The 27,911-nt window shown below is 39.1% G+C and overlaps 2 protein-coding genes across 3 annotated transcripts in view; both read left to right on the top strand.

Moving 5' to 3' along the window:
* Positions 1 to 23,728, top strand: part of LOC113219496 (dnaJ homolog subfamily C member 3) — a 107,774-nt gene extending 84,046 nt beyond the window's left edge. For both annotated transcript variants that reach the window (XM_026446591.2, XM_026446595.1), the window contains exons 10-12: positions 15,060 to 15,192; positions 16,069 to 16,217; positions 19,666 to 23,728. In XM_026446591.2, coding sequence (XP_026302376.1) covers positions 15,060 to 15,192; positions 16,069 to 16,217; positions 19,666 to 19,823 — 440 coding nt within the window. In that variant the 3' untranslated portion in view covers positions 19,824 to 23,728. The remainder of the gene's footprint in view (positions 1 to 15,059; positions 15,193 to 16,068; positions 16,218 to 19,665) is intronic.
* UGGT2 (UDP-glucose glycoprotein glucosyltransferase 2) overlaps positions 1 to 27,911 on the top strand; it is a 586,709-nt gene that overhangs the window by 315,763 nt on the left and 243,035 nt on the right. The gene's annotated exons all lie outside the window — the stretch shown is intronic.

The following is a 27,911-nucleotide window of genomic DNA, read 5'->3' on the forward strand; positions in this document are numbered from 1 at the left end:
AGATAAACATTTTTAACCCAAAGGAGTCTGAATAGTGGAACTTCAGGCAAGTGCTTGTGCCATCAGGTCAGGCAGCCTACGAGGGAGGTACTGGGGCCACAGGCCTGCCTCCTGGGCATGAAGGAGACCATTCCCTCTAGCAGATCGGATTTCTCTTGGCTGATGCTTTTTTGCAAGGTTGTTAACCAGGGGTTCCTGGCTTCTGTTTATGTGGAGGAGAAGGGGAAGAGATTGGTCTTTGTTGGAAGATGCTGATTGTATTTAAGATCATAACTAAATGTGACTTTGTAAGTTGGAGGCTGCTTATATTATTGCCATTCTTTATACAACATTATAATAACTATGGACACATGTAATCAGAATCTAGAAAGCAGATGCTCCTGAAACTTCCACCTCTTGAAATAAGTTCATCTACTGTAGCTCAGCTAATTAGTTGGAAGCAGGTGGTTAGAATAAATGGCTAGTCCTTTGCAAAAACAGTTAGTGGGGTATGGCATGTAGGTTGATGAAGTCCTTTGGCTGTACATTTCCTGAACTGTTAAGTCGTGCTTGCAGTTTTTATTCACACTCAGGCCTCTTAGCCACAGCTGCAGACTTCTCATTTCTTTTGAAAAGTGTGTGGTTACAAGGAACACTACATAGCTACCTGCTAGTTTGGGATTAGCACATTTGCTGACCATATCAGTTGGGTAAAACATTGTACTCCCTCTGGTGCCAACTCTGTGAACCCATGAGCGTAATATGGAGGTGAGGAAGTAGGAAACTATTACAATAGTCAAACAATATTATTCAGAAAAAGACATAAGATGAATTTCCAAATTATGAAAAGCTTAAAGTGTTGGAAGTAAAAAGTGCTAAGGAAAAAACGATCAAAAAGGTCACTGCAGGTGCAGAGCTGGGACAGATGCTTAGAAAGATGTGGAGGGGTCCTTTGCCCTCTCCCAACAGTGACAAGACACATTTGATTTAGGGCAGAGGGTAGGTTTGAATAGAGAAACCTATATGAAACAGTCATAGATATGTTATCATTTTGGCTTTTTGTTAATTGACAAGACTGTAATTTCCTATGACTAATGAGTGTGATCTCAAGTATGCTTCTTTAAGAAAGGAAAAAAAAAAAAAAAACCCAAGATTTTTCATCATCTTAAATAGAAACAGACTAAGTATATGAACGAAGGCCTATATTTGTATCTGCCTACTCCAGTGCTTTGAATAGAGTTGGTGATATTTCTTAACTGTTAATAAAGTACAGCATAAGATTTAAAATCTCATAATTCAACAGAACTGCAATTATTTTATTTGTGTTTTACTGTTAGCACTTTTATCTCTTTTCCCCTATAAAAATGTTAACAGTCCCTCATGTATAATAGATGCTAAAAATAAAGTCAACAAAACAGATGTATAGAGCATGTTAGTGTATCGGATTCAGTTAGTGTGCAGAACAAATTTTGGCCCCTGTGTATAGAATTAAACATAGTATCTCTCTTCATTGTTTAAATTGGCCTAAAATATAATGGCTAGACTTGCCCTCAGATTTGATGTTAGAATGTGATCCACTGTAGGAAGTAGTTACCTCAGTGGGAGAAGCTGACTTTAAATTGTTCAGCCCTCTTCACTGAGCTCACAGCTCTCATACACTTCTGGGCTCATCATGAGGCTGTACCCTAAGGTTCTTAGGTATAAGATCTTTCCCTTTGATGTCTTAAGGATGAATATGCATAAAACATAGTGGTGGGAAACTTTTTATTTTCATTGTTTATATTATGAGAGTCTCACAGCAGGTAAACACTCCACCCAACATTTTATTATGAGAAATTTCAAATAAAGAGAAAAGTTGAAAGAATTTCACAATGAACACCCATGTCCTCACCATACAGATACTGAAATTAACAGTTTACAATGCCTTATCACATGTATCTGTCTCTCTAGCCCTCCATTTATCCATCAGTTCATCTTTTTATGATGCATTTAAAAAAAGGTATTTGGTTTACTTTTCCCCCAAATACTTCAACTTGTGTATCATTAACTTGAATTTGTTTACTGTCCTCCATTTTTTTCTTTCTTTAGCGATAATTTTAGATACAGTAAAATGCACAAGTCTTAGGGATACCATTCCTAAGGTCTGATACCCATGCGACATGTTAAAGCAAGAAATCATTTATGATACTTGTTAAAGACAGTAAGTCAGACTTTATTCAAGGGGGACTATGGTGAAGGTAGAGGGGCCACTGCTATGGGGTCTTGCACTGGAGAGACAGATTGGGTTTGACTCTGACTCCAGCTAGGACAAATGGGGATTTATAGCCAAGGAGCAGAGTTGGGGGTCAGTGGCTGGGATTCTTGCTAGTTAAGGTCAACAGACTATGTGTTGAAGGCAGGCCAGGGTCATATGGAGAGTGGAGGGTGAGAAGTGTGACAGATACTGGTGGGGAGGGGTTTCCCTACACTGATGTAGCAGGATTCTTGCTCAAGCTGGATTCCGCAGGAACAGAGAGGGAAGTCTAGGGTCTGGATCTGGTCAGAAAGAGGACTCAGAGGAGCTGACCAAATTTCTGGTCAGAGGAGACAATCTTTGTTTAACCCAACTCCTGTCAAGATATAGGACATTATATTACCCTCTTGTCTCTTACCAATCAGTCCCCATCCCATCCCCCACAGGCAACTCTGTTCTGATTTTCTCCATCATGGATTAGCTTGGCCAATTCTAGATCTTTATATAAATACAGCCATGTATAGTATATCCTCTTTTGTATAAAGCTTCATTCCTTCAGCATATTTTTGAGATTTATTTATGTTATTACATGCTTTGGTAGTTTATTCTTTTTTATTGATCAAGAGCAGAAGTTGGCAAACTTTTCCTATAAAGAGCCAAATAGTAGAGACCCTGCGCACCATGTGGTGTCTGTTGCAACTACTCAGCTCTGCCATTGCAGTGCAAATGTGACCATAGATAATATGCAAATGTGACCATAGATAATATGCAAATGAATAGGCATGGTTGTGTTCCAGTAAAACTTCATTTTGAAAAACAGGTGGTGGGCTGGTAGCACTCTTATCACTTTTCCACTATAAAAAAGCAAAAAAGTATTCAGTATTTCACCAATAATCCTATCCTTGATGAAGGATATTTCATTTCATGCATATATAACACTTTACGTACTGTCATATTACCAGACACTTCAGCTGACTGTTTTAGTTATTAAAAAAAAGCTGCTACGAACATTATTCTTCGGGCTTTTTTTAGACGTATGTTTTTGTTTATCTGCAAGCGGAGTTGCTGTCATAGTGTAAGGTGCTTGCTCAGTTTTAAAAGAAATTGCCAGACTCTTTCTAAGGTAATGTATAATTTATACTCCTACAATAAAGTACAAGAGTTCCAGTTGCTCCACATCCTTGCAAAGATTTTGTGTTGTCACTCTTTTTAGTTTTATCCATTTCGGTGTGTGTATCGATTGTGGTTTTAATGTGTGTTTCCTGGTTGACTAGGGTTGTTGAATAATTTCATGTGTTGTTTCTGTGTTTAAATATCTTACTTTGTGAAGCAAGCATTCTCTACATGCTTACCCACTTAAAAATATTTGCTGTTTCGTTTTGTTACAGAATTGAACTTATTTATATATTTATGTTTTCCCCTTTATTCCATTAATGTGGTAAATTAAACTGACATTTCTAAAGTTAAGTCAACCTTTAATTATTGGGACAAACTCTTCTTGGACAGGGATTTAGATATTGCTGGATTTGATTTGCTGACATTTTAAGAAGTGTGCATCTGTGTTCATGAGGGATAATTGTTCTGTAAGGTTTTTTGGTAATGTCTTTGTCAGAGTTTAGTGTTAAGGGTATACTGGACTCAACCAGTTCAAAATTGTTCCTTCCTCCTCTGTTTTCTGAAAGTCATATAAGATTGGTATCATCTTTTCTTTAAGGTTTGAGAGAATTCACCAGTAAAACCATCTTGGTCTTGGAAGTCGTTTTTGATTTTTTTTTTTTTTTTTGGTAGGATGGTTTTTGATGACAAATTTAGCTTTCTTAAATTTTGTTTTTGCTTTTTTTGAGACAAGGTCTTGCTGTGTCACCCAGGCTGGAATGTAGTGGCACAGTTATGACTCACTGCAGCCTTGACCTCCCAGGCTCAAGTGATCCTCCCACCTCAGCCTCCCGAGTAGCTGGGACTACAGGTGCATCCCACCACACCTGGCTAGTTTTTGTATTTTTTGTAGAGATGGTGTTTTGCCATGCTGCTCAGGCTAGTCTCAAACTCCTGGGATCAAGTGATCTGCCCACCTTGGCCTCCCAAAGTGCTGGGACTACAGGCGTTAGTCACTGCAACTGGCCTTACTTAGTATTATTCAGTATAAGGTTATTAATATTTTCTGTTTCATCTGTGTTAGTTTTTATAAGTTACATCTTCTAAGGAATGTTTCCATTTCTTGACACTGCTGAATTTGTTGGCATGAAGTTCATAATATCTTATTATTTAATGTCTATAAGATCTGTAAGATGATTCCTGCTTTGTTTGTAATATTAATAATTTGTATTTTCTTTTTTCCTGTTGATCATTGTAGACACAGTTTGGTCAATTTTGTTGATCTTTTTAGGGAACCAACTTCGGGATTTCTTAATGGTTTCTATGGTTTTTCTTTATTACTTTATTGATTTCTGCTCTTTAGTTCCTTAGACTGACTTTGGTTGTACTTTGTGCTTTTGCTAGAACGTTCATTGATATTAGGCCTTTCTTTCTTTTTACATACAAGCATTTAAAGTTGCACCTTTCACATTTTGTTTTACTTTCATTATAACTTGGCTTGAAGTGTATTGTAATTTCCCTTCTGACTTCTGTGATGCATGGATTATGTATAGGTGTTCTAATTTTCAAATGCTTGATGGTTTCTTAGGTACTTTATTATTTATTTTGAATTTAATTCCATTGTGGTCAGAGAACATGCTAGGTGTGATTTCCTTCCTTTTAAATTCATTTAGGCTTGTTTTGTGGTCCAGCATGGTATCTACCTTGATATATTCTATGTACACTTGAAAATAAGGTGTCTTCTGCAATTGCTGGGTGTAATATTTGTTAGTTTTTCCATCAGGTATGAGGTGAGAGTTGTTAAGATCTTTATCTGTTGTGGAAACTGTGAACTTTCCTGTTTCTCTTTAATATTGTCAATATTTCCTTCATGCATTTTGAAGCTCTGCTATTAGCCTACATATTTATGACTGTTGAGTGTTCTCCTGATGAATTTTTACTTTTATTCTTACCCAGTGTTCCTGTCTACCACTGGCAATACTCTTTTTCTTGAATGATTTTATATGATATTAATAGAATCACCTCTGTCTTCTTGATCTTATTGCTTGCATGGTGTATCTGTCTTCATCCATTTACTTTCAATGTCTTTATGCCTTTATAAGTGTGTCTCTTATAGACATCATGTAGTTGGAACTTGCTTTGTTTCTATCAGTTTTGATAATTATAATCTCCTTTGTTTGAAGTGTTTACTTGATCAGTATTAATGTAATTATTGATATGGTTGTATGTAGGTCCACAATTTTACTATTGTTTTCTTTTTGTCCTTTTGTTTTTGAGTTTTTGTTCCTCTGTTTCTGTTGTCATTTAGATGATTTGAATATTTCTAGTATCCCCTCTGGAGCGCAGCAGTTTTTCACAGGCGTGATTATATTGCATTGTAGCCTTAAACTCCTGACCTCAAGCCGTCCTCCTGCCTCAGCCTCCCAAGTAGCTGGGACTATAGGTGCATGTCCTGCACCTGACTGTAACCACTTTTTAAATAAATTTCTAATATTAGTTTAATAGTTTCTAATTATTAGCTACCACTATAACTGAAATTAAAATATGTCTTCCTCTAGCTCTTGATTTATCAATTTTAGGCAGTATCCCTTGTCTGCCTGTTACAGAAGAGGAAGAACTGAGTAGACCTCACTAGTTCCTTCTGTTCTTTCTCAACTTCAATTTTAGTTGAGTATTTGATCTTTTGGTTATATTTACAGCTTTAATGTAATATAAATAAATTTTAATATACCCAAGTTTCTTTCTTGCTCTGTCACCTTTAGATAGCATTTCAGTTGTATACTTCTGATAATAAGGAAATTAGTATATTTCCATCTTATCTTTCAACTACATTTTAAGTATGTGTTAGTCTATTTTTATAATGTTTGTAGTATTTAGATTATTTCCTCTAATTGTGGATAGTAAGGAAATGAAAGCCATTTAGTAGACTAATGTATTGTATAACTGCAGTCTCAAGTCATGCGTTTGAATCCTTAGAGAAGGAGATGTAATCGTTTCACCAACCAGTGTCAGATACATGGAGTCACCTGATCACACACGGCCACACTTTTAGTATGCTTCTCATTTGGCGCGGGAGTTTTTGGTAAGCTTCACCCCGAGTTAGAGTTACTGTTTCTCTGCCAGAAGAAACCTATGTCTCTGTCTTACTAAGAACATCTTGAGATTTTTAATGACACAGTTTGTATGAATGAGATCTGCTCTCTGTGAAGATACTTTTTTTTTTACATTTTTTTTCTTTTCACTCTGAAGATATTCTTTAGCCCTATAACTCCTGGCTGTGCCTGGCCTGCCGCATATCTGTTGCCCCAGAACTCCTTTCACTGCCTTTCTGGGTTTTTCTGTCTTCTTTTTAAAAATTTAATCATGTCTTCATCTTTCTTGGATTCTTTTTATATTTTGCTTAAAGTGCATCCTCAGAAAGTGATATGAATGTGTCTGATGCCAGAAGGGAATATTGCAGCTTCTCAGAAATTCAGAGGAAAAATGATTTTTAACACAGACTTCTATGTATAGTAAACTATTAATTAGGGTAAGAATTCAGTGCAATTGTTTAGAAGTTTTCTTTTTTCAGTGTTCTGGAGACACTGGAATCACCTGTGGTGTAAAAGTTTGGAACAATCTCTGTCTGGAAAGACTGCTGCTTTACTGGGAGGTGACTTAGTGACAGCTTTCTCTGTGAAAATGTTTTGTTTGGGCTTTGCTTTTTGAGTCAATGAAATTCTTTTAAATAGGTTAAGCAAATATGCATTTATCGATATGACAGATTTACTTAATTCAAAATTCACAAGAGACAAAGTAGGACATTAAATTATAATAAAAGGGTTCATTCATTGAGAATCTATGAATGTATCTGACATCAGTTTTCCCAAAAACAAAAAGCAAATATTGACAGAATTGAAGCAAAAAATAGACAGCAGCATAATAGTGGCAGGATACTTCAGTATCCCACTTTGAGTAATGAATAATAAAACAAGATAGAATATTAATAAGGGAACAAAAAACTAGAACACACCATAAAACAATTACACCTAACAAATGTAACAAATGTATACAGGCAGCAGAGTACACATGCTTTTCAGTAGCTCATGAAACATTTTCCTACATAGACCATGTGTGACACCACAAGTCTTAACACATTTTTTAAAAGTGAAATTTTACAGACTATGATTGATGGCCCAAATGGAATAAAACTAGAAATCAGTAACAGAAGAAAAACTGAAAAATTCACAAAATATGAAAATCAGACACCACACTCTCGAGCATGCTCTTGTTGAAGGGTCGGAAGACATAATATTGTGAAGATGGCCGTGCTGCCCACAGTGACCCACACCTGCAGCGTGCCTTTCAATTCCCAATTTAACTTTTCTGAAAATAGAAAAAAACCCACAAAATTACATGAAATCTCAAGGGACCACGAAAAGTCTGACAATCTTAAAAGAAGAAAAATATTGGAGGCATTACACTTAATAATGTCTGAACACCAAACAAAGCTACAGTAACCAAAGCACTTTGGCATGGGTATAAAGGCAGGACATCAAAGCAATGAAGCAGAATGCAGCACAGATCTCGTCTCTTGCATACATGCTCAAGTGAGTTATTTGCACACCATTTATTGAAGCATTATCCACAAAAGCCAATAGGTGAAAGCAATTTAAACTTCCTTTACCAAATGAGTGGATACATATACCTTGGAATACAAAAAAATGGAATATTACTCAGCTTTTAAAAAGCAGGAAGTTTTCTAATATCTACCATAAAGACAAATTTTGAGGACATTATGCTAAATTTAATAACCCAGCCACACACAGAAAAATACTGTATGAATCTACTTACATGGAATATCTAAAGTAGTTAACACCCTTAAAAAGAGAAAACAGAATGTTTGTACAGTAAAAACGTTGAATTGAAAAACACCAAAATGTGTGCCCTTTATGAATGTGTAGTCATAGTTGAGAATTGTAGCTATCTAGAATTATTTTTTAGTAATACACTGCGTGTGTTCAGTATTTTTTTGTGAAATTTTTTCTGCCAGTGTATATTCCTGTGTCTCATGTTTTACGATAGGCTATGTCACATTGTGTTGTTTTTATTTATGTATTATAATTTTGTATGCCAATATTCGACTCTGTAAACATCAAGACAGTGTTTGGACAGAAGTCAGATATGGATCAGTCGTACATCTGTTGCCAATATAATTATTTCCGTTTTTGTTTTCCTGTATAACTATTACCCCTATTTTATGACTTGTATATTTGTTTTTTTTTTTGGTTGGTGGTCAATGGTTTTATTTTTAATTGTAAAAAATACATAATGAAATTTATAATCTTTAATATTTTCAATTATATAGTTAAGTATATTGAAACTGTTAGCAACATAGCTCTAGAACATTTTTATTTTTATAAAAGTAATATGCAATATACATGAATCTCAGGCTTTTAAAACTCTCTATTTCATTTTGTTAGATCCTTCATTTTTCTCTTCCCCCTTGTCCTCCTCCTCGTTTTGTCTTCATGTCTACGATAGTTTTGATTTGTTCTTATTTTTCTTGAGTCCTGATTGCTCACATTTTTACCTCCTCGTCATCTTCTGGTCTCTTTCCTGAGTTCTGATTCTGCTTTGTGATTGCCCTTAATGGAAGTAATGAGATTAAGTTACATAATTCGTCTATGATGCTTGCCCAGAATTTTCTTTGGTTTTGTTTTTCTGAGGCTATTCAGAAACTAGTATTCTTTGGCTATGTTTTTCTGATGCGTGTTCATTAGATAAGTTTTACATGTTCTTTTCCTGATTTGATTTTTAAATATCTTTTAAGTGATACTATGCCAGTTAAAAAAAAAATTATTACTCATCATAAAATGAGTTGGAGTTCACTGTCCTAGCTGTCTGTGGTGCTAGTCCTCTGGATGTCAGTTTTGTTTCTTTGTTTTCTGCATGTAAGGCGTGCTGGGGCCAGGGCAGCCTTCTTAGTTAACAATCGCAGTACTCTCTGCTTTCCTGTTTCCACAGACATTCTGCTTCCTGCTAAAATGATTTTGCTGTCTAGCCCTGCCCTCTCTACTTGTTTGCACCAAACCATGGCCAGGAGGTCATCTGCCGCCAGCCCCACTCGCCCCTCTACCCTCTTCCTTTGCTGCACCAAAGGGTGTTTGTTTTGCATTTCAGGATGAGCCCCTCACCTTCAGGGAGCATAGAGTTGCTGTTTTCTGGGATGCGCCGCACAGGCTGTTTCGCTGTTCCCTCTCATTTTATTCTCTTCTTTACCTCTGTCTTGCCCAGTAAGGCCTCTGCTTTATCTCCCCTATGTGCACTCTAGATTTCCTGGTTCTTGTAATATGCAAGGGATACAGTTTGTCACTTCAGGGTAAGCCCATACTCCTAGAAGGTATATTTTGTCAGCATTTCTGGGATCTTTTACCATTTGGCTTTCTCACTATTTGCTTCCCCCCTCGTCTTAGGTTCACGGCTGATATTAGCACCTTTTAGCAGCCCTTGTCCAGTTTCTTTGTATTGTTTTGCTGAAAATGGAGTTTGGAGCTGCCCTGTTTCTTTTGTGTACGATGCAGCAGGAGAATGTTGGTGTTCCATGGGGCTTGTTTATATTGGAGGTCGGATGTACTATATTCTTTCAAAGGATCTCTTTGCATTGAGAGTAGACTTTTAGGGGAATCGGGTGGAAGCTGGGAACACCTGTTGGGAAACTGTTTTAATGATTCAGGTGAATGGTGGCCCGTGTCACAGTGCTAACTAAGGAAATGCTGAGAAGTGGTTAAACTATGGCTATATTGTGAAGGAAAGCTGATTTGGAACTTGCTAATGGATTGGCAGTGTGAGAGAGGGAATCACTTGTAGCCGTGTGCACCTGTCTTTCAAACGCTGGTCTGTGCTGGGGAGCTCAGGGCAGGCCGTAAGTGAATAGGACCTGTTCACTGGAGAACGTCCCTGGTGGCACTTGCCCAGCTGCCCTGGTGAGCCCTGCTTCACTCATTTAACTGATCAGAGAGGGTCAGTAAAATGATCTATTTAACTTTGGTTTCCTGGGTGGGACCACTGTTTGTTCCAGGTTTGTTGTAGAGGTGTGCGTGCCCTACAGGGGCCCTCCACAGGCACACCTTTCACTCTGCTTATAGTAGGGGTTAATGCTGCAGCTCCATATACAGGGGCCGGAGCCGGCCCAGCCATCCCATAGTCATCTCACGGACTATCCTGACAGTTGCCTTATAGCTACTTCTGCTTGCCAAACTGAGGGTCCTTGGCCAAAGATAATGGCTTCCAGATCTGCCAGGGCCTGTTACAGTGTGCGCTTACATTATGGTTCTCTCTACTTAGGTTTATTACTAATGTGCTCCCACTTCCTATCTTCCAGAAATTTATCAAAGTTGCTGGTCTGCTGTTGTCTTCAGTGCTGCTATGGTTATATCACTTTTCGTCATTTCGGTGGCAAGGAGGGTAGGCAAACGTGTGTGCTTACGTCTCCCATCCTAAGCTAGTGATTTGCATTGCTCCTTAGGAATGTGAAGGGAATATAGAAGAAAAGTAATTTGGGATAGGTAAGATTTTTTAGATTCAGAGGTTAGAAAATGAATTGGCTAATATGTAACATGGTATTCTTTATCTAGGGCTGACATATGTCTGGCTTATTCTACTTTTCATAGCTGTTCAGTTATGGTGATGGAATAAACATTGGATGGGTGTGTGTGTGTGTGTGTTTTTATACTTTAAGTGCTGGGATACATGTGCAGAATGTACAGGTTTCTTACATGGGTATACACATGGCATGCTGATTTGCTGTACCCATCAACCCGTCATCTACATTAGGTATTTCTCCTAATGTTATCCCTCCCCCAGGCCCCCACGTCCCCACAGGCCCCAGTGTGTGATGTTCCCGTCCCTGTGTCCACATGTTCTCATTGTTCAACTCCCACTTATGAGTGAGAACATGCGGTGTTTGGTTTTCTGTTCTTGTGTTAGGTTCCAGCTTCATCCATGTCCCAGCGAAGAACATGAACTCATCCTTTTTTATGGCTGCATAGTATTCCATGGTAGATATGTGCCACGTTTTCTTTATCCAGTCTATCATTGATGGACATTTGGGTTGGTTCCAAGTCTTTGCTATTGTGAACAGCGCTGCAATAAACATACGTGTGCATGTGTCTTTATACCAGAATGATTTATAATCCTTTGGGTATGTACCCAGTCATGAGATTGCAGGGTCAAATGGTAATTCTAGTTCTAGATCCTTGATGAATCACCACACTGTCTTCCACAATGGTTGAACTAATTGACTCTCCCACCAACAGTGTAAAAGTGTTCCTATTTCTCCACATCCTCTCCAGCATCTGTTGTTTCCTGACTTTTTAATGATCACCATTCTAACTGGTGTGAGATAGGATCCCATTGTGGTTTTGATTTGCATTTCTCTAATGACCAGTGATGATGAGTTTTCTTTCATATGTCTGTTGGCTGCATAAATGTCTTCTTTTGAGAAATGTCTGTTCATATTCTTTGCCCACTTCTTGATAGGGTTGTTTTCTTATAAATTCGTTTAAGTTCCTTATAGATTCTGGATGTTAGCCCTTTGTCAGATGGTTGCCTTTTCACTCTGATGATAGTTTATTTTGCTGTGCAGAAGCTCTTTAGTTTAATTAGATCCCATTTGTCAATTCTGGCTTTTGTTGCCATTGTTTTTGGTGTTTTAGTCATGAAGTCTTTGCCCATGCCTATGTCCTGAATGGTATTGCCTAGGTTTTCTTCTAGGGTTTTTATGGTTTTATGTCTTACATTTAAGTCTTTAATCCACCTTGAGTTAATTTTTGTATAATGTGTAGGGGTCCAGTTTCAGTTTTCCGCATATGACTAGCCAGTTTTCCCAACACCATTTATTAAATAGGGAGTCCTTTCCCCATTGCTTGTTTTTGTCTGTTGGTTTTTTTTTCTTTCTTAGATTGTCGAGTCTGAGAAAGTGTAATTTAAAATGGTATATCTAGTTATATCTGTGGGAAGTCTTACATCATCCATACTTAGGTTTCTAATTAGTTATCTGCAATTATGTGAATATAGGAAACAACCTAAATTTTACATTTTTGTCTTATATTGGGAAGATGTGTTCACCTTATATTCTAACACAAATACGTACAAAAGACTGCTTTAGGGAGATACCCTGAACATGTAAGAATGAAAACATGTTTTAAATGTAGAGTCTGCACAAGTAGGAAAATTGTGTGTATACTGAAACATTTTCCTGTTGTATTCCTTCAAGGTCTGTTTCCTTACTAAGCTGTGTGTTGTGCTATGGGTGTTAATTGTAAAGTTAAACCTTACTACTATTTATGATGGTTTTGTTTTTATACTAAATTGGGAGAAGTTTTTTACGTCCCGTGGGTTGGGCCGTAGTAACATTTAGTTTAATGATGCACTGATGCGAGAATTCACTTTAGGATAAAAGATGGAAGGGTCCCCTTCCCCAGTGCCACAGGGCCAAAGGTGGTGGCGGTTCGTTTTTCTATGCAGTGTGTAGCCTGTCAAAATTTGTTAGTCGTGTTGTAGGACTCTTTCCTTAGTTCAGCTAAAGACAAGGGGGTCCCTTGTCACACAGCCACGAAAAATTCGGCTCACAGACAATTTGAAGAGGGCAAGATTTATTGGGTGAAAAGGAAACAGGGACTGTCTACAAGGCCAGAGTCCTAGCTAGTGTGCTTCCCACCTTACAGATTGAATCCCAGGTTCCACCCAGGAAGAGGAGGGAGGGGCCAGGCTCCTCCCCGCTGCAAAAGGTGCAAACTTCCCGAGGCTCCACCCCAGTGCAAGTGCGCACTTCTCCCTGCGTGCAGGCCAGATGGAGTTTTTCCGGGAACCCCTTTGCATTTGGCTGTCTCAGTCTTACCCCAATATCTTTCTCACTTTAATCTGTCCAAGGTGCCTTACATTCCCTCTGTGTTCAGCTATTGCCAAGATGAGTGTTCAGATGTCTTTTCTCCTAGTGAAATGCATTTTCATAAAAACAAGAATTTGAACCCAGCAATCTATTATCGGAATTATCTATCCAGGGAGAATATTGAGAAAAATTTGAGTGGGGGCTTCCCTAGACCATCTCGATTTGGTGATCTGGTAAGAAGATACACAGGACTCAGCATATAGTTGTACTCAGGGCTTTCATTCCAGTGAAAAAGCAAAGTCAGCAAAGGGAAAAGGTGTAAGGGGGAAAATCTGGAGGAAACCAGACAGAAGATTCCAGGACTTCTCTCCCTGTGATGTCACAAAGGACAAGCTTAATTTTTCCAGCAATGAGAAATTCTACAATGTGTGAAATGTTGTCTACCAGGGAAGCTCGTTAGAGACACTGCACCCAGAGTTTTTGTTGGGGACTAGTCACTAGACACCTTCTGTCTGGCCTGCACCAAAATCCCAGACTCCCAGAAGGAAAGATGTTTGGCATAAACTATACTTTTCATACAAACAGTTCAGCCATGAGTCATTCCTACCATGGAATGTTGGGAACACTCCTGAAATCTGGCTTCCCACACATCAGCAGTAAGCCAACCTTGTCAGCAGACTTTTCTAAGGATAGTAGTCTCAGGACTGCTGTGTTGACTCTCTTCTGCATGATACTAGATACCCAGGTGCCTTGTATTTTCTAAGCATTTAAAATACTGTGTGTTAGCTGGGCGTGGTGGTGCATGCCTGTAGTCCCAGCTACTTCATGGGCCTGAGGCAGGAGGATGGCTTGTGCCTGGGAGGTCGAAGTTGCAGTGAGCCAAAGTGAGAGAGACCCCGTCTCTTAAATTTTTTTTTTTTTTTTAAATACTGTGTAATAAAACAAAAGATGTAATGTGGATAGTCACCAGACTCCCTGTACTGGGACTGTTATGTGTTTTGTATTTTGATTGACACTTAGGTTTGTAATAGTGTTAGAGCCTGTGGGTTACTGAGTCATTCAGATTGTGGACAGCTCCTTCTGCTCCCTTTCTTTCTATAATTTTTTTTTTCTAGCTTCCTATTGACCAAACACACCTCCTGATCCCTTTCTAAACATCTAATTCTTCTGTACTGTTGTCAATCCATAACTGACCAGGCAGATTTGCTTTATCACTGTCTTTGTTACACAGGAAAGAATCACTTCAGTCTTAATGGTGGTAAGATTGCTCTGGATAAAGTGCTGACATTAACGTATTTACCCAGAGGGTATGGAGAGATCTTGCGGGAGGGTGGACAAGTAAACAGCAGTACATTTTGTTGAATGAGAATAATAAACTACCTAAACTCAGTTTTAATTATGATGCCTTTTAAACCTTTTTTTTTTGAGATGGAATCTCGCTTTGTCACCCAGGCTGGAGTGCAGTGGCGCGATGTCATCCACTGCAACCTCCACCTCCCAGGTTCAAGCGATTCTCCTGCCTCAGCCTCCCGAGTAGCTGGGACTACAGGCGTGTGCCACCATGCCTGGCTAATTTTTCTTTTTTTAAGTAAAGACGGGGTTTCACTATGTTGGCCAGGCTGGTTTTGAACTCTTGACTTAGTGATCCACCCCCTTCGGCCTCCCAAAGCGAGGAGATTACAGGCATGAGCCCCGTGCCCGGCCTCTTTTAAATATTCTTGATCAGAGTTACTAATGGGGTATCACGTAAGGTTTTTGGCAATAATGACCAAAGAGTGAAGGGGTTGGGGGATGATGACTTTAGCATCAATTTTACAGGATAAGAAAAGGCAACAAATTATAATTTGCCTTAACAATATTATCTTAAACATATTTTGACAGCGATTCAGGATTATGAAACTGCTCAGGAACACAATGAAAATGATCAGCAGATTCGAGAAGGTCTAGAGAAAGCACAAAGATTATTGAAACAGTCGCAGAAACGAGATTATTATAAAATCTTGGGAGTAAAAAGGTGAATTATTAATTTAAAATTTACTTTGCTATTTTTAATCAACTCTGTTTCAAAGCTAATCATTGCTCTTTTTCCTCTCTGATTCATTTTCTTTACTTATGTAATTTCAGTCATATGGATTAAACCCTAACAATCTTTAACATTAGAAAGCTACTTTGAGTATTTTATAGGCAAGTTTCTTTGATAGAGACCAATAATGCAACCACAGAGAATTAGTAGTTGGCAACAAAGATGACACTGTAGCATGAATGGGTCCTAGGCCTAGATTTTTTAAGAAGGGTAAAGGGGTAGGAGTGAGCTTTCTTTTGGTGGGGATGGAGGAGGAGATGGAAAAGGAAGAAAAAGCCTTCTCTAGGCCTAAAAATAAAGTAGTGCTTTCAGAATTAAGTCTGAAATTAAGATCTACCTTTATATAAAAGTACATACTAAGTAAATGATACACCCCCCAGTGGTTCGCTAAGTAAACCATCATCTTTCAAAATTTGGAATCTTTGTGCTTACTATTAAGTAAGCTAATGCAGAAGCATAATTGAAAGTGGCGGTCAGAGTCATATCTTTTTAATGCCAAGAATTGAATTTTGGTAACTCGGAAATTCAGAAAGTTAAAAAATTCGTTGATGTACCTTTTTTAAAAAAGGGAAAATTCTAAAGATCAGGAGTGCTTTATTCTCAGTAATCTTAGTGAGTATCCAGGGAAGCCTGATGTCAGCTTTAATGATCATCCAGAACTGTATGCAGATCTATGGTCTGTGATACCATTGGAACTATTTATAGCACCAGTTTGTTAATTGCCAGTGGGATCTTAATCAGCTCTTCTGATTTTTATGATAGTATGTTAGACATTTCTCCACTAATTATTATTTTACCACACCTCAGAAATGCCAAAAAGCAAGAAATCATTAAAGCATACCGAAAATTAGCACTGCAGTGGCACCCAGATAACTTCCAGAACGAAGAAGAAAAGAAAAAAGCTGAGAAAAAGTTCATTGACATAGCAGCTGCTAAAGAAGTCCTCTCTGATCCAGGTATTACTCACTTTTATTCCTTTGACTCATCCTAGAGGTGGTGTTAGAAGCGAGGGTGGAACGCGTGGTGGGTTCTGCATGTGGGGCTGTATAGGCAGTGACGGGTCCTGAGCCCGGTTCCAGAGGTCCAGTTGTATGCCTGCCCTCCTCACTCAGCCCTCTTATGCTCCTGTTGCAGGGTACAGTGGAAAGACCATCACATGTGGAATCAGAGGGCCTGAGTTTGAATCTTTTTCCTACTCAAACAAGTTATCAGAACTTTTTGGTCTCAGTTTTTTTCAATACTGAGCATAAGAGGATCTCTCAGGTTCCCTCTAACCTCAAAGGTCAATGATGAATTTTCTCCACCGAGCTCACAGGAGCTTGATGAGGAAACCAGCTTGCCAGGCTGGATTGCACTGAGTGGGAGAACAGCAGATGTCTGGCCTAGGGCCTGCTTTGCCCCATATCTGTTCACCAGGAATCTTGCCCTGAATCATATGATCATTAGATCAACAGGCTTATATGGGTGTTCTTTTTTAAAATTTTTATTTTTTGTAGAAATGGGGTGACACTGTGTTGCCCAGGCTGGTCGTTAACTCCTGGGCTAAAGTGATCTTTCCAACTCAGCTTCCCAAAGTTCTGAGATTACAGGTGTGAGCCTCTGCACCTGGCCACGTGTGTGCTTTTGCCGTACACTAATATGGCCTGGAAATTTAATAAGAGGGAGACAGGCTAAGCATTGAGGTAATATTGGACAATGCTTTGCTGTTGCCAGAGAATTTCATGTTAAGCTGACACTGCTTTTTTGTGGCCTTCCATGTCAGTGGGAGCCAAAGCTATGATCTGAGCTAGACAAACAAAGGGAGGAAAGTTTTATTTGTCAAATCTTTTTGGAGCACCTACTTATGCAGTGGAATTGAAGGTAAATGATGCTTTGTTTTCAAGTAATTTATAATCCAGTAAAGGAGAAAGGAGAAATGCACTTCCCTTATCAAGGAGTATTGGATACATACTGTCCTGTTACTCAGCAAATATCGAGTGGCTGCAGCCTGCCTTGAGCAGTTCAATGCTCTTAGTTTGTGCAGTGCACAGCAGTGATAGTGTATCAGACTGGGAGTCAGGATCTTCTTATGGGAGGAGGACTGAGGGGGACTTTGTGCTAAGTTTTAAGGTAGCAGGGAGCCAACCAAGGGGATGAGTGTCCTTGCAGAGAGGCATGCACTGAGGAAAGAGCTGCAGGTCCTTTTTCTTACCTCTTGTTCTTATGTTCAGGATGAACTATCTTTTCTTTTAAAGACTTTAAAGTTTTTTACTATGCACATATCAAAATACATGTGTCATATATGTATGAAGATGTTTCGTAGAATCACATGATTATGCCAATCTGAAACTTAATTTTCACTTGAAATAAATCTTGGCTATAGTTTTGTCATTGAAAAATAGTTACCTCATTCTTTGAAATGTGTACAGACCACTCCATTGAATTTTTAAGTAATTACATGATGTGGATATAGCTGAATTCACTTCTCTTTCCATTCACAGCATCCTTTCTCTGGGGCTATTATCACCCACTATGCAGAGTTCTCTACTGTTCTAAGTGCTAACACCCTAGATTAATTTTGCCTGTGAGGTATCAAAGATATGGGGCCTGAGTCTAACTGCATTAGCTTTTGCAAAACAAAGCTGAGTTTCAGATCAACTACAATACCCACTTAGTTATTAATACTTAGCATAAGAGCCCTCCATTTTACTGGTGGGTTTCCTCCTCCTAAATGTGTGGTTTCAGATTAACCTCCCAGAATGAACTGGCTTTTCTCTAAGTATCTGAACCGCTAAAGGACAAGTTACTGAGAGAGAGCAAAGTGGGACTTGGGATTATTTTTGTATCTGCATTTTTTCTGCATTCTTTATTTTCCATTTATTGAAAACCCTAGCTATATGCTAAGTCTTTATTTTTATAAGTTCAGGGGTACATGTACAGGTTACATAGGTAAATGTGTGTTATGGGGGTTTGTTGTACAGATTATTTCATCACCCAGGTATTAAGTCTAGAACCCATTAGTTATTATTCCTGATCCTCTCCTGCCTCCCATCCTTCACCCTCTAATAGGCCCCAGTGTCTGTTGTTCCCCTTTATGCGTCCATGAGTTCTCATCATTTAGCTCCCACTTGTGAGAGTATGTGGTATTTGGTTTTCTGTTCCTGCATTAGTTTGCTAAGGATAGTGGCCTCCAGCTCCATCCATGCCCCTGCAATGACATGATCTCATTTTTTATGGCTGCATAGTATTCCATGGTATACATGTACCACATTTTCTTTATCCAGTCTATCATTGATGGGCATTTGTGCATGTGTCTTTATAATGGAACAATTTATATTCTTTTGGGTGTATACCCAGTAATGAGATTGCTGGGGTGAATGGTATTTCTGTCTTTAAGGAATTGCCACTGTCTGTCTTCTAATGATCAGCGTTGCTCTAATGATCAGTGATGTTGAGCTTGTTTTCACATGATGGATGGCCACATATATGTCTTCTTTTGAGAAGTGTCTGTTCATGTCCTTTGCCCACTTTTTAATGGAGTTATTTTCTTGTACATCGTAGACCTTTGTCAGTTGCATAGTTTGCAAAAATTTTCTTCCATTCTGTAGGTTGTCTGTTTATTCTGTTGATAGTTTCTTTTGCTGTGCAGAAGCTCTTTAATTAGATCTCATTTGTCAATTTTTGCTTTTGTTGCAATTTCACAATGGAAACGCCAAAAGCAATCTTTGCCCATGCCTGTGTCCTGAATAGTATTTGTCCAGGTTGTCTTCCAGGGTTTTTCTAATGGCTCTGAGGACAAGAGCTGTTTTTTCCTATCCTTGCAATATTCCTCTCTATTGCCTTCTCCCATGGCTCTGCATTGGTCTCTTTCTGCTCAGGGCTCAGAGGCCCCGCTGTGGGGGCACCAATCGCATGGGAGGGAAAGGTGAGTCTCCTGGAGTCGTATGTTATGGAGGCCCCTCTCCCCTCATGTCTTGTCTGAGGAGCCTTAGTGCTGTTTGGATTAAACTGAGTCTCTAGAATGCTCAATTAGATGCTTGATGAGGTCATTGCCTTACAGACTTCATTTTGGGGATTAGGGTAGTGAGCTGGCTGTTTCATTGGAAGTGTAGACCTTTGGAAGTTTCTTTTTCTGGAATTATTTTTTTCCAAATAATTTCACTGGGTAGTTACCAAGCTTGGGTAGCTTCTTCTGGAGTGAGATTTAGGGGCCTGAACCTTATCCTCTCTGTGGTGAATTTCTCTAGTCTGTTTCTTCTGGGTGGGAATGGGAGAGCCTGGATTTGAATGTCAGGCACAACTCTCGATAACTGAAAAGTAAGTAGCTCCTCAAGCCCATCCACCCTCCTTTGCCCAAAGAAAACATTCCCCCTGCCCCTATACCTTAGATATTATCTGGTTCTTAATTTTCTGATTTCTTTCTAGAAATGAGAAAGAAGTTTGATGACGGAGAAGATCCCTTGGATGCAGAGAGCCAGCAAGGAGGTGGCGGCAACCCCTTCCACAGAAGCTGGAACTCATGGCAAGGGTTCAATCCCTTCAGCTCAGGCGGACCATTTCGATTTAAATTCCACTTCAATTAAACCAACTGTTTTTCTGCTCTTCTTCCTTAATTTTTTTAAAGATTAAAAACAAAGAAATCTTCCTCCGGGACCCTAATGAAAAAAAAATTCAAATCTTTCAGTTTGTCCATAACCAAAGAGTTGCTTTAATAAGAAAAAAATCTGTTCTTATCCCTGTTAGATTTATGGTTAATGGGTTTGCAACAGCAGGGAGGCAAGGAATGGTTCTATTTCAGACAGAGCAGCCTGTATCTGTTCTATGCTGTCTGGAGGAAGTGGTCTGAGGCAGCCTCACCTGTGGACGTGCTCACGTATTCTGTATTTTTCTACACTGGAGCTGAGATTCTTCTCTTCACAGCCTTGCAGAGTAAGTCAGTGCCTACAAATGTAAGGAGGAGCTGTAATCTTCATGAGAATGGTTGGTATTCTTAAAGAGAACATGAACATTTTTGAGCTGTGCTTCGCTGTGATCTAGTCACTTGTGAGTAGCTGTGAAATCTTTAGTGTGCATGTGTTTACACCTCTGTGGTCTGTCAACATGGCTGTTACTGAAGAAGGAGCAAGAGACCATCTTTTAGAAACCCTGCCACCAAATGATGATATATCCAGGCTTATACTTTGGATTAATGTTAAATGCACATTTTTTTGGGGGGGGGGTTCAGTACCTGAAGAATACTGAAACTTGAATCTATAAATTCCTATGGACCCTTTTAATATTAAACACAAAAAATTAAAAGTTATAGGTAAAATAGGTTCAGATAAAATAGTGGTGGTATTTAAAATAATACTGCTGAAGTGCAGATTGAAATACTTTTAAACAACTGAAGTTCTGAGTTTTTATAGAGAATTTCATGTAACAAGACTGGCTTAGAAACGTAAAGTTACACAGTCAACATAAATAAATACAGGATGCCATGGTTCCCACTTTTAAGTAAAGACTGTGGGCAGCTTCTCCTTCTCTTATACCAAGGCTTGACCTTATCTTAAAGGTCTGTGGTGCCTCCCACATGGGACTTGTCTGCTGGTATGTGTTAAACAGTAGGCCTGCCCTGCTACCAGATCCTGATGCCTCTGAGGTTCTCCTGCCCACAAGAAAATACAGGCTTGCAAGTTTAGTCAGGTCTGGCTGTATTTCCACTGTTGTTTCATTTAATAAGATGGCATCTCCTCTTGAGATATGTTCTTCTTACCTTTTAAGAAGATACTATTTAAGAAGTGAACTATTCAGTCTTTGTATACTGAATGCTTTTTCCCTAAAAAAGTTACTTTACTTTAATCAAGAATATTGAAAATTTATGGAACTCTTGATGCTGCATTTGAAAGCTGAGGGAATTACTTTAGATAGGAATTGCTACCTTTATTCTGGAAAGGTTTTGTTTCTGCCTCAAAGCATTTTGAAGTGTTTTAACCATTAAAGGGTCTAATTTTTTTAATGAAATCAAGCATTTTAATTCACTATGGGAGATATCCTGACCACAGACATCCATAACAGCAAAGCACAAACCGTTTTCATCTGTAGTCATATCCTGAAACATACGTGGACAAACTTTTAACTGAGAGACAAAAACCACATAGTTGAATTGAGCAAAACATTTAAGTGCTTTCTGCATCTATTTAGGAGTCTATTTCTTACCAATAAACTTCACAATGCATTTGGAAAACTAGTGAACACCTTGCAGCTTTCATTTTGCTTCAGTGTTTCAATTCAAGCCAGTGTAAAAATAATTTCCAAGGCACTTCTATTATTTAGTAATCTCACTACTGGCTATGTCAGCAATATCTTTTTCAGTCTCGTTCCTTTTGTATATGTCACTGACCTCTTTGAAATACAGTGATGGCTTTTACCTACTCTGAAAAGAATTTTCATATAGAATCAGAAAAAAAGGAAATATCAAATCACTTGCCCTTCCACTTGGAGAGCACGACAGTTGCCAACAACAAGGGGTCAAGGGCCGCACAGGAGACGTGTCCGGGGCCTGGCCACCTCCCACCCACTGCCCAGAGGCTTGTTTGCATTTTCATTTTTTCTCCGCTTGTAACAACCATAGTTTCAGTTCCTAAATTCTGATCATGGATTTAGCTTAGTCATCTTAACTGATGTGCAGAGTTACTTGCCTGTTGTCAGTGAAGAGAGAGAAGCAGCTCTGGTGCCACATGCCAGTGCCATGGAGGGAAATGAATTCTCTGCAATCTGTTGTTTTGCTGATTCATGACGAAAGTAACAGCTGTTGAGTTTCAGCCTTGATGGCCATTGGCAATTTTCTGGTGTCCACCCAAATGGAAAGACAGTCACTCCCTGCTTCCCCTCAACTGTGACTGAGCAGCAGCCTGGATGTGTAAAGAGCTAGTCATTCGCCTTGCCTGACTGTAGGGTATCATTAGCCATTGTAAAACCGTACTACTTTCACTTTCCCTTGGGGACTGCCGGTGCCAGGTAAACTTTTTTCTATTTTTTTTTTTGAGACAAGAGTCTTGCTTTGTTGCCCAGGCTGGAGTGCAGGGACGCCTCCCGGGTTCAAGTGATTCTCCTGCCTTAGCCTCCAAGTAGCTGGGACTACAGGCGTGCACCACCATGCCTAATTTTTGTATTTTTAGTAGAAACGGGGTTTCACCGTGTTAGCCAGGATGGTCTTGATCTCCTTACCTCGTGATCTGCCCACCTTGGCCTCCCAAAGTGCTGGGATTACAGGCATGAGCCACCGCACCCGGCCATCAGGTAACCTTTATGGCTCTCTCAGGAAAAGTGAAATCAGAGAGGGGTACCCTAGCCATAGCTCTGTTATATTCTGCTCTTCTTTCCTTTTTGGTGAGCTCCATGGGTGGAGTTATCAGTGGTCTGTAGTTTGTGGATATTTGGCCCAGCAGGAAATATTAGACACATCAGTCTAGAAGCACTGTGAAAAGTTCCAAAACGGGAGACGAAATTTAATCCATTCCTCAGTTCTGAAAGTTTGTGCTTTCTTACCATGAATAGATGAAAACTTGAAAAAATTCTTGACAGCTTATTAATGTGAATCGGATGTAACATACTACTAATTCTACAATGTCTTTAGTCAGTATTAAAAATCTTTTTTAAAGTATTGGTATGAAAACAAATTTTTGTTGCCCTGATGGAATTTTAAAACTACCCATAGTTTAGGAGAAAACATAACTGTAAAAAAGGTAGCCAATAAAACCACAATTTGAAATTGATACCATTTTCTACTCACCGTGGATGATGAAAAATTTCACCTTTAAATGGATCAGAAGGTGTCTTTGACATTTACCATGAAAAAACTACATAAAATGGCTCCCTGGTGAGGTTACAGACACAGGGCCCTGGTGATGGGCGTTGCAAAGTTTTCATTGAGCACACGGCAATGGTATAACCTAGAGAAGTTCATGCAACTTTGTTGAATGTAGTTGACTTTTCCAAATTTATAATGGAAGAAGGCAAATGTTAATTTGCCAACAACTAATATCTTTTCCTAAATCAGATCATTCCTTTTTTTGTTAGTGGCAATTTATCCTGTAATTTCAAATGACGTTAAGAAGTGGGATTATTTGGGGTTTTTTCTTTTTGTTTACAGAAGATCTCATTTGCTGAATGATTTAAGAGTAAAATTAGCCACTGAGTGGCTTTGTGTATAGTAACTGGTTTTGTTGCACTTGTCTGTGGCTGAAACACTTACCTGCAGTGGAAAGCCGAGCAAGGAGGAGGTAAACATTGGAGATGTTTGTGAAAATATTACTCTTACCATGAGGTTTTAGTTTGTTTTGAATGAGAAAAAGACTAAGTAACTTAATCCATCTCAATGTAGTGTTTTAATAAATAAAAAAGGAACCTAATATTTGAAATGGGTCTCAGACATGTCTACAAATATGGGTACTATTTTTATGCCCTTGTATTTTCACATTTAATAAAAATATTTATGGTCATATCAGTATTTCCATGCTTTTGATTCATTTTTGTCCTTGAATATAAAATTCTAAGAAAGTCCACCTTAAGAAAAGTCTATTTCCAACTTTGCTTCATGCAAAATCAGTGACTGGGGTGACAAAAGGGCTCTTCCTTTACACAAGCTGACAGGGAAGGTCAGAACACACAAAGCAGAAAGGGCTAAAACCTCTTAACCCTAAAAAGTCCTAGGACAACTGAGGACTTAAAAAGTGGACAATTCTTCCATTTCAGTACTATTAAAATGTAACACTTAAATTGGCTTTGTCTGAAGATTTTCTCTTTCATACCCCATTTGTACGTTTCTGTTAAGGTCCTAAGTTGGGAGGGAGGACACTATAGCCTATCTCAAATTTCCAGCTACAAACAGAAGGAACTGTCTTCTCAGTTAATGTATTCTGCATAGCTTAAGATCCAAGGAGAGCTACAATATGTAAATGTATACAGAACTTTTCCAGAAAGCTCAAAGCTTTTTTTTTTTTGTTTTTTGAGACGGAGTCTCGCTCTGTTGCCCAGGCTAGAGTGCAGTGGCATGATCTCGGCTCGCTGCAAGCTCCGCCTCCCGGGTTCAAACAATTCTCTGCCACAGCCTCCCGAGTAGCTGGGATTATAGGCGCCCACTACCATGCCTGGCTAATTTTTTTGTATTTTTAGTAGAGACAGGGTATCACCATCTTGGCCAGGCTGGTCTTGGATTCCTGACCTCGTGATCCACCTGCCTCGACCTCCCAAAGTGCTGGGATTACAGGCGTGAGCCACTGCGCCTGGCCAAAGCTTCCGAATTCTTAATCCTCATGACATTGTGGCAATATATGAACAGCCAGTCGGAGTCTGAAGATAAACAGCATGAACAGGTGCAGCAGGCATGAGAGCTGCAGGGAAACTGCAAGAAGAAGGGAGATCCAGAGCCTCAGGAGCTCTCACTGAGCAGGCACCAAGCCCACTCCTTCCCTACCCCCAGGCCCAAATCAGTGCTTCATGATCTTTAAGAAAAAAAAAAAAATCATTTTAATCTTAATGCCAGCTTACAGTTCACACCTCAGAGACCCTGAACTCTGCAAATCCTTTTATGCTGAGCAAATCCTTTGGGAATGCTTCTATGATAAACAAGAGCTTAATATGCACATTAATTTATTGCTTTATACTAGGATTCTGTTTCTAACGAAGCATACAGGAGACAACTCAGCTTGCATGTCTATTTTGAACACATTTCCAACCTTCACTCAGGTCTATTTTTCCTGATCAACTGAGTCTACTGGGATAAGTATCACTCTGACAGATAACTCCCAGGGACTGGGCCGCCATGGCTTGGAAGGGCCACTGGGAACATTAGTGCCAAGGTCTGAGGAAACCAGAATTGAACATATTTAAAAAGCATAAGGGAGTAACCACTGCTTGCAGCATTTGTGAGTGGATTTCAACTGCTCTAAGTCTTCTTGGTATTTATATACTTCCTTGTTGTTACAGGAGATTTGTATATCTTTGAGTACAGTGTGCCATTTGTAGGTACAGTTAAAAAGGATTTTTCCTTCTCATAGGTTTCCCTAACTACATGTAGTTTTGCTCCTAAGTATGAAGATGCTTTATCTCTCAAGTATCTTTTAAAAGGGTAATTCTTTAGAGATAAAGCATCTTCATACTTAGGAGCAAAATTACATCTAGTTAGGGAAACCAGTATTAAGAAGGAAAAATCCTCTCTAAAATATCTGTTAAAAGGATAAATCTTGGGCTGGGCATGTGATCCCAGAACTTTGGGAGGTCAAGGTGGGCGGATCACCTGAGGTCAGGAGTTCAAGACCAGCCTGGCCAACATGATGAAACCTCATCTCTACTAAAAATACAAAAAATTAGTTGGACGTGGTGGCGGGCGCCTGTAATCTCAGCTACTTGGGAGGCTGAGGCAGGAGAACTGCTTGAACCTGGGAGGTGGAGGTTGCAGTGAGCCAAGATTGTGCCACTGCACTCCAGCCTGGGCGACAGTGAGATTCCATCTAAAAAAAAAAGGGATAATTCTTTTAACAAATTATGTACATTTCACTGTGTCAAATTTTCTTAGGATTTTAAATACCCTGTCACTTCATATATACCACCCGTTGCACTATTTTGTTTCCTGCAATGTTTGTGGCTTTGTTATCTCAAGTTAAAGTGGAAACAGTTCATTCTGTAGTTGTTTGTGCAAACAAAATAGCATCTCCTCCTCCTACTGAATGCATAAACATTAAGCATTTGCGGAGTGAAGGGAGGGCTCTCCCTGTAGGACAGGGCCTCAGATCAGAGGAAATTCGTTATGGACATTGTACAATGAAAAAAAGCAGCATTAGCAGGTCTAGAGCTTCTGTCCAAAAAGTTGCTACTGCTGTTAAGTATTAGGAAACAATGAAGGCATAAAAATATTCACTGAGCAGTTTACGATTTATATGAATGGATGTTAGCCCTTCACTGCGCTTGAGGATCCAATCACAAAAGCTCTCCACATGGTTCATAAACTCACTTGCCTTGTCATCCAGGCTCCAACCTCATGGGCCTTCTTTCAGTCCTCAAATGAACAAAACTCCTTCCATACTATTCTTTCTTGCCTGGCTAGCACTAACTCTTACTTCAGGTTTCATCCTAAAATGTTACTTGTTAGGTCTGTCTTGACACTTGCCCTTCACATTTTCATTTGGATATTAATGTCTGTCATTTATACTGTCTAATAACCTAAAGAGGATAGCTTGGCACACAGTAGGTACTTAAATTATTTGTTAAATTGTTGAAATATTTGTTCAATCTGTTCAGGGCAGAGAGACCTACTATATTACTGGCCTTATTTAGATGAAACTTTTTAGAAATCGTTTTCTGGTGGAAGCAGACGTGGGGAAACAGAGGAAAAGCTACCAGCAATGTAAGGAAGACAAACACAGCAGAGGTCTGTGACCGGACATTTGTATGGAAAGCAGTTTCAATCTGATGCTCTAGACTAGATACTCTACTACAGGATTAGTTCTATTTATTTCAACATTCATCTTACCCACCAAAGGTAGTACCATAATTATTCCTCCTCTCCTTTTCCTGAAAATTTTAAATTAAACATAAGATTGATCTGGAACCCTTGTCATTCAAATAATGTCTTGGTTTGAAGCCCATCTTTAAAATCTGAGTAATTTTTCTTCAATTCTAATAAAAACCTTTCATTTTTAAAGTAAAATCACATCAGGTAGGATACAAACTTTACATAGTTGAGCAGATCTACATAACTGAAGTAAACTTCTTCACTTCAAGTAATTATGAACTGTAAAGGACAAGATTATTTTCCAAATCAGAGATCTTTACAACAGAGGTGTTACTAGTTCTAAGTCTAGAGGCTTTCCCTTAGAATTTCTCAGAAAATAGAAGTTTGTATTTGGTAAATGGGGTTAACAAACAGAAAATGGGAAACAGCTGTCACATTTCTGTAATACTTGAAGACTTCTGAAAAAGAGTGGTTCTTAGGATGGGCTTACACACCTGACCAAGCTCCTCTAACTTACAAACTTACTTGTAATTTTGGCCATCAAAGCCCTGGACCATCATGTTTCCTCTTTCTCACTTTGCCACCAAAGGTGAGATTTTAACCAATCAACTCGTTCTTTGGAAGTGAGTGGAGCCCCTTCAGTCTATGAAGTCAAGTAACCGAAGTGGGCAAGACAATGGCTGGGTCATAACTTCTGCTTGTTGGTTTAAGCGTGGGCCCATCAGCACCTTTTACTTCTTCTCTGAAACTGTGGATCTGAGACACACGATCCACGTGTTCATCTGACTTGCCCTGTACCTCCTGCCCTGAAAGTATTCTGTTGGGTCATGAGGGTAACTGGAGCCAAATGATAGGCACTTCCAAAATAAAACCTTTTGGACCTAAGCGTTGGAGGTGGTATGCCGACTTTGGGTTGTCTTCATGCTCAGATTCTGGGTCTACTTTCTACGTAAAGCTCACACGTCACTGTGGGTCAAGCACAAATGCTTCTCGTTCTGAGCTTAGATACACTGTTCTGACACTTTTTTCTAAGAAGGCAGAAAGAGAAGACATTTATCACTTCTCATAGTTAGAAACTAGTTCGCCTCCATCCCGCTGACCTCCACTACTTCCATGATTTGATTTTTGTTAAAACTTGACATAGGGCCTGCAGCCGAGAACCAGAATTTAGGATCCTGAA

This window comes from Piliocolobus tephrosceles, chromosome X (assembly GCF_002776525.5).
Source record: "Piliocolobus tephrosceles isolate RC106 chromosome X, ASM277652v3, whole genome shotgun sequence".
Taxonomy (NCBI): Eukaryota; Metazoa; Chordata; class Mammalia; order Primates; family Cercopithecidae; genus Piliocolobus; species Piliocolobus tephrosceles.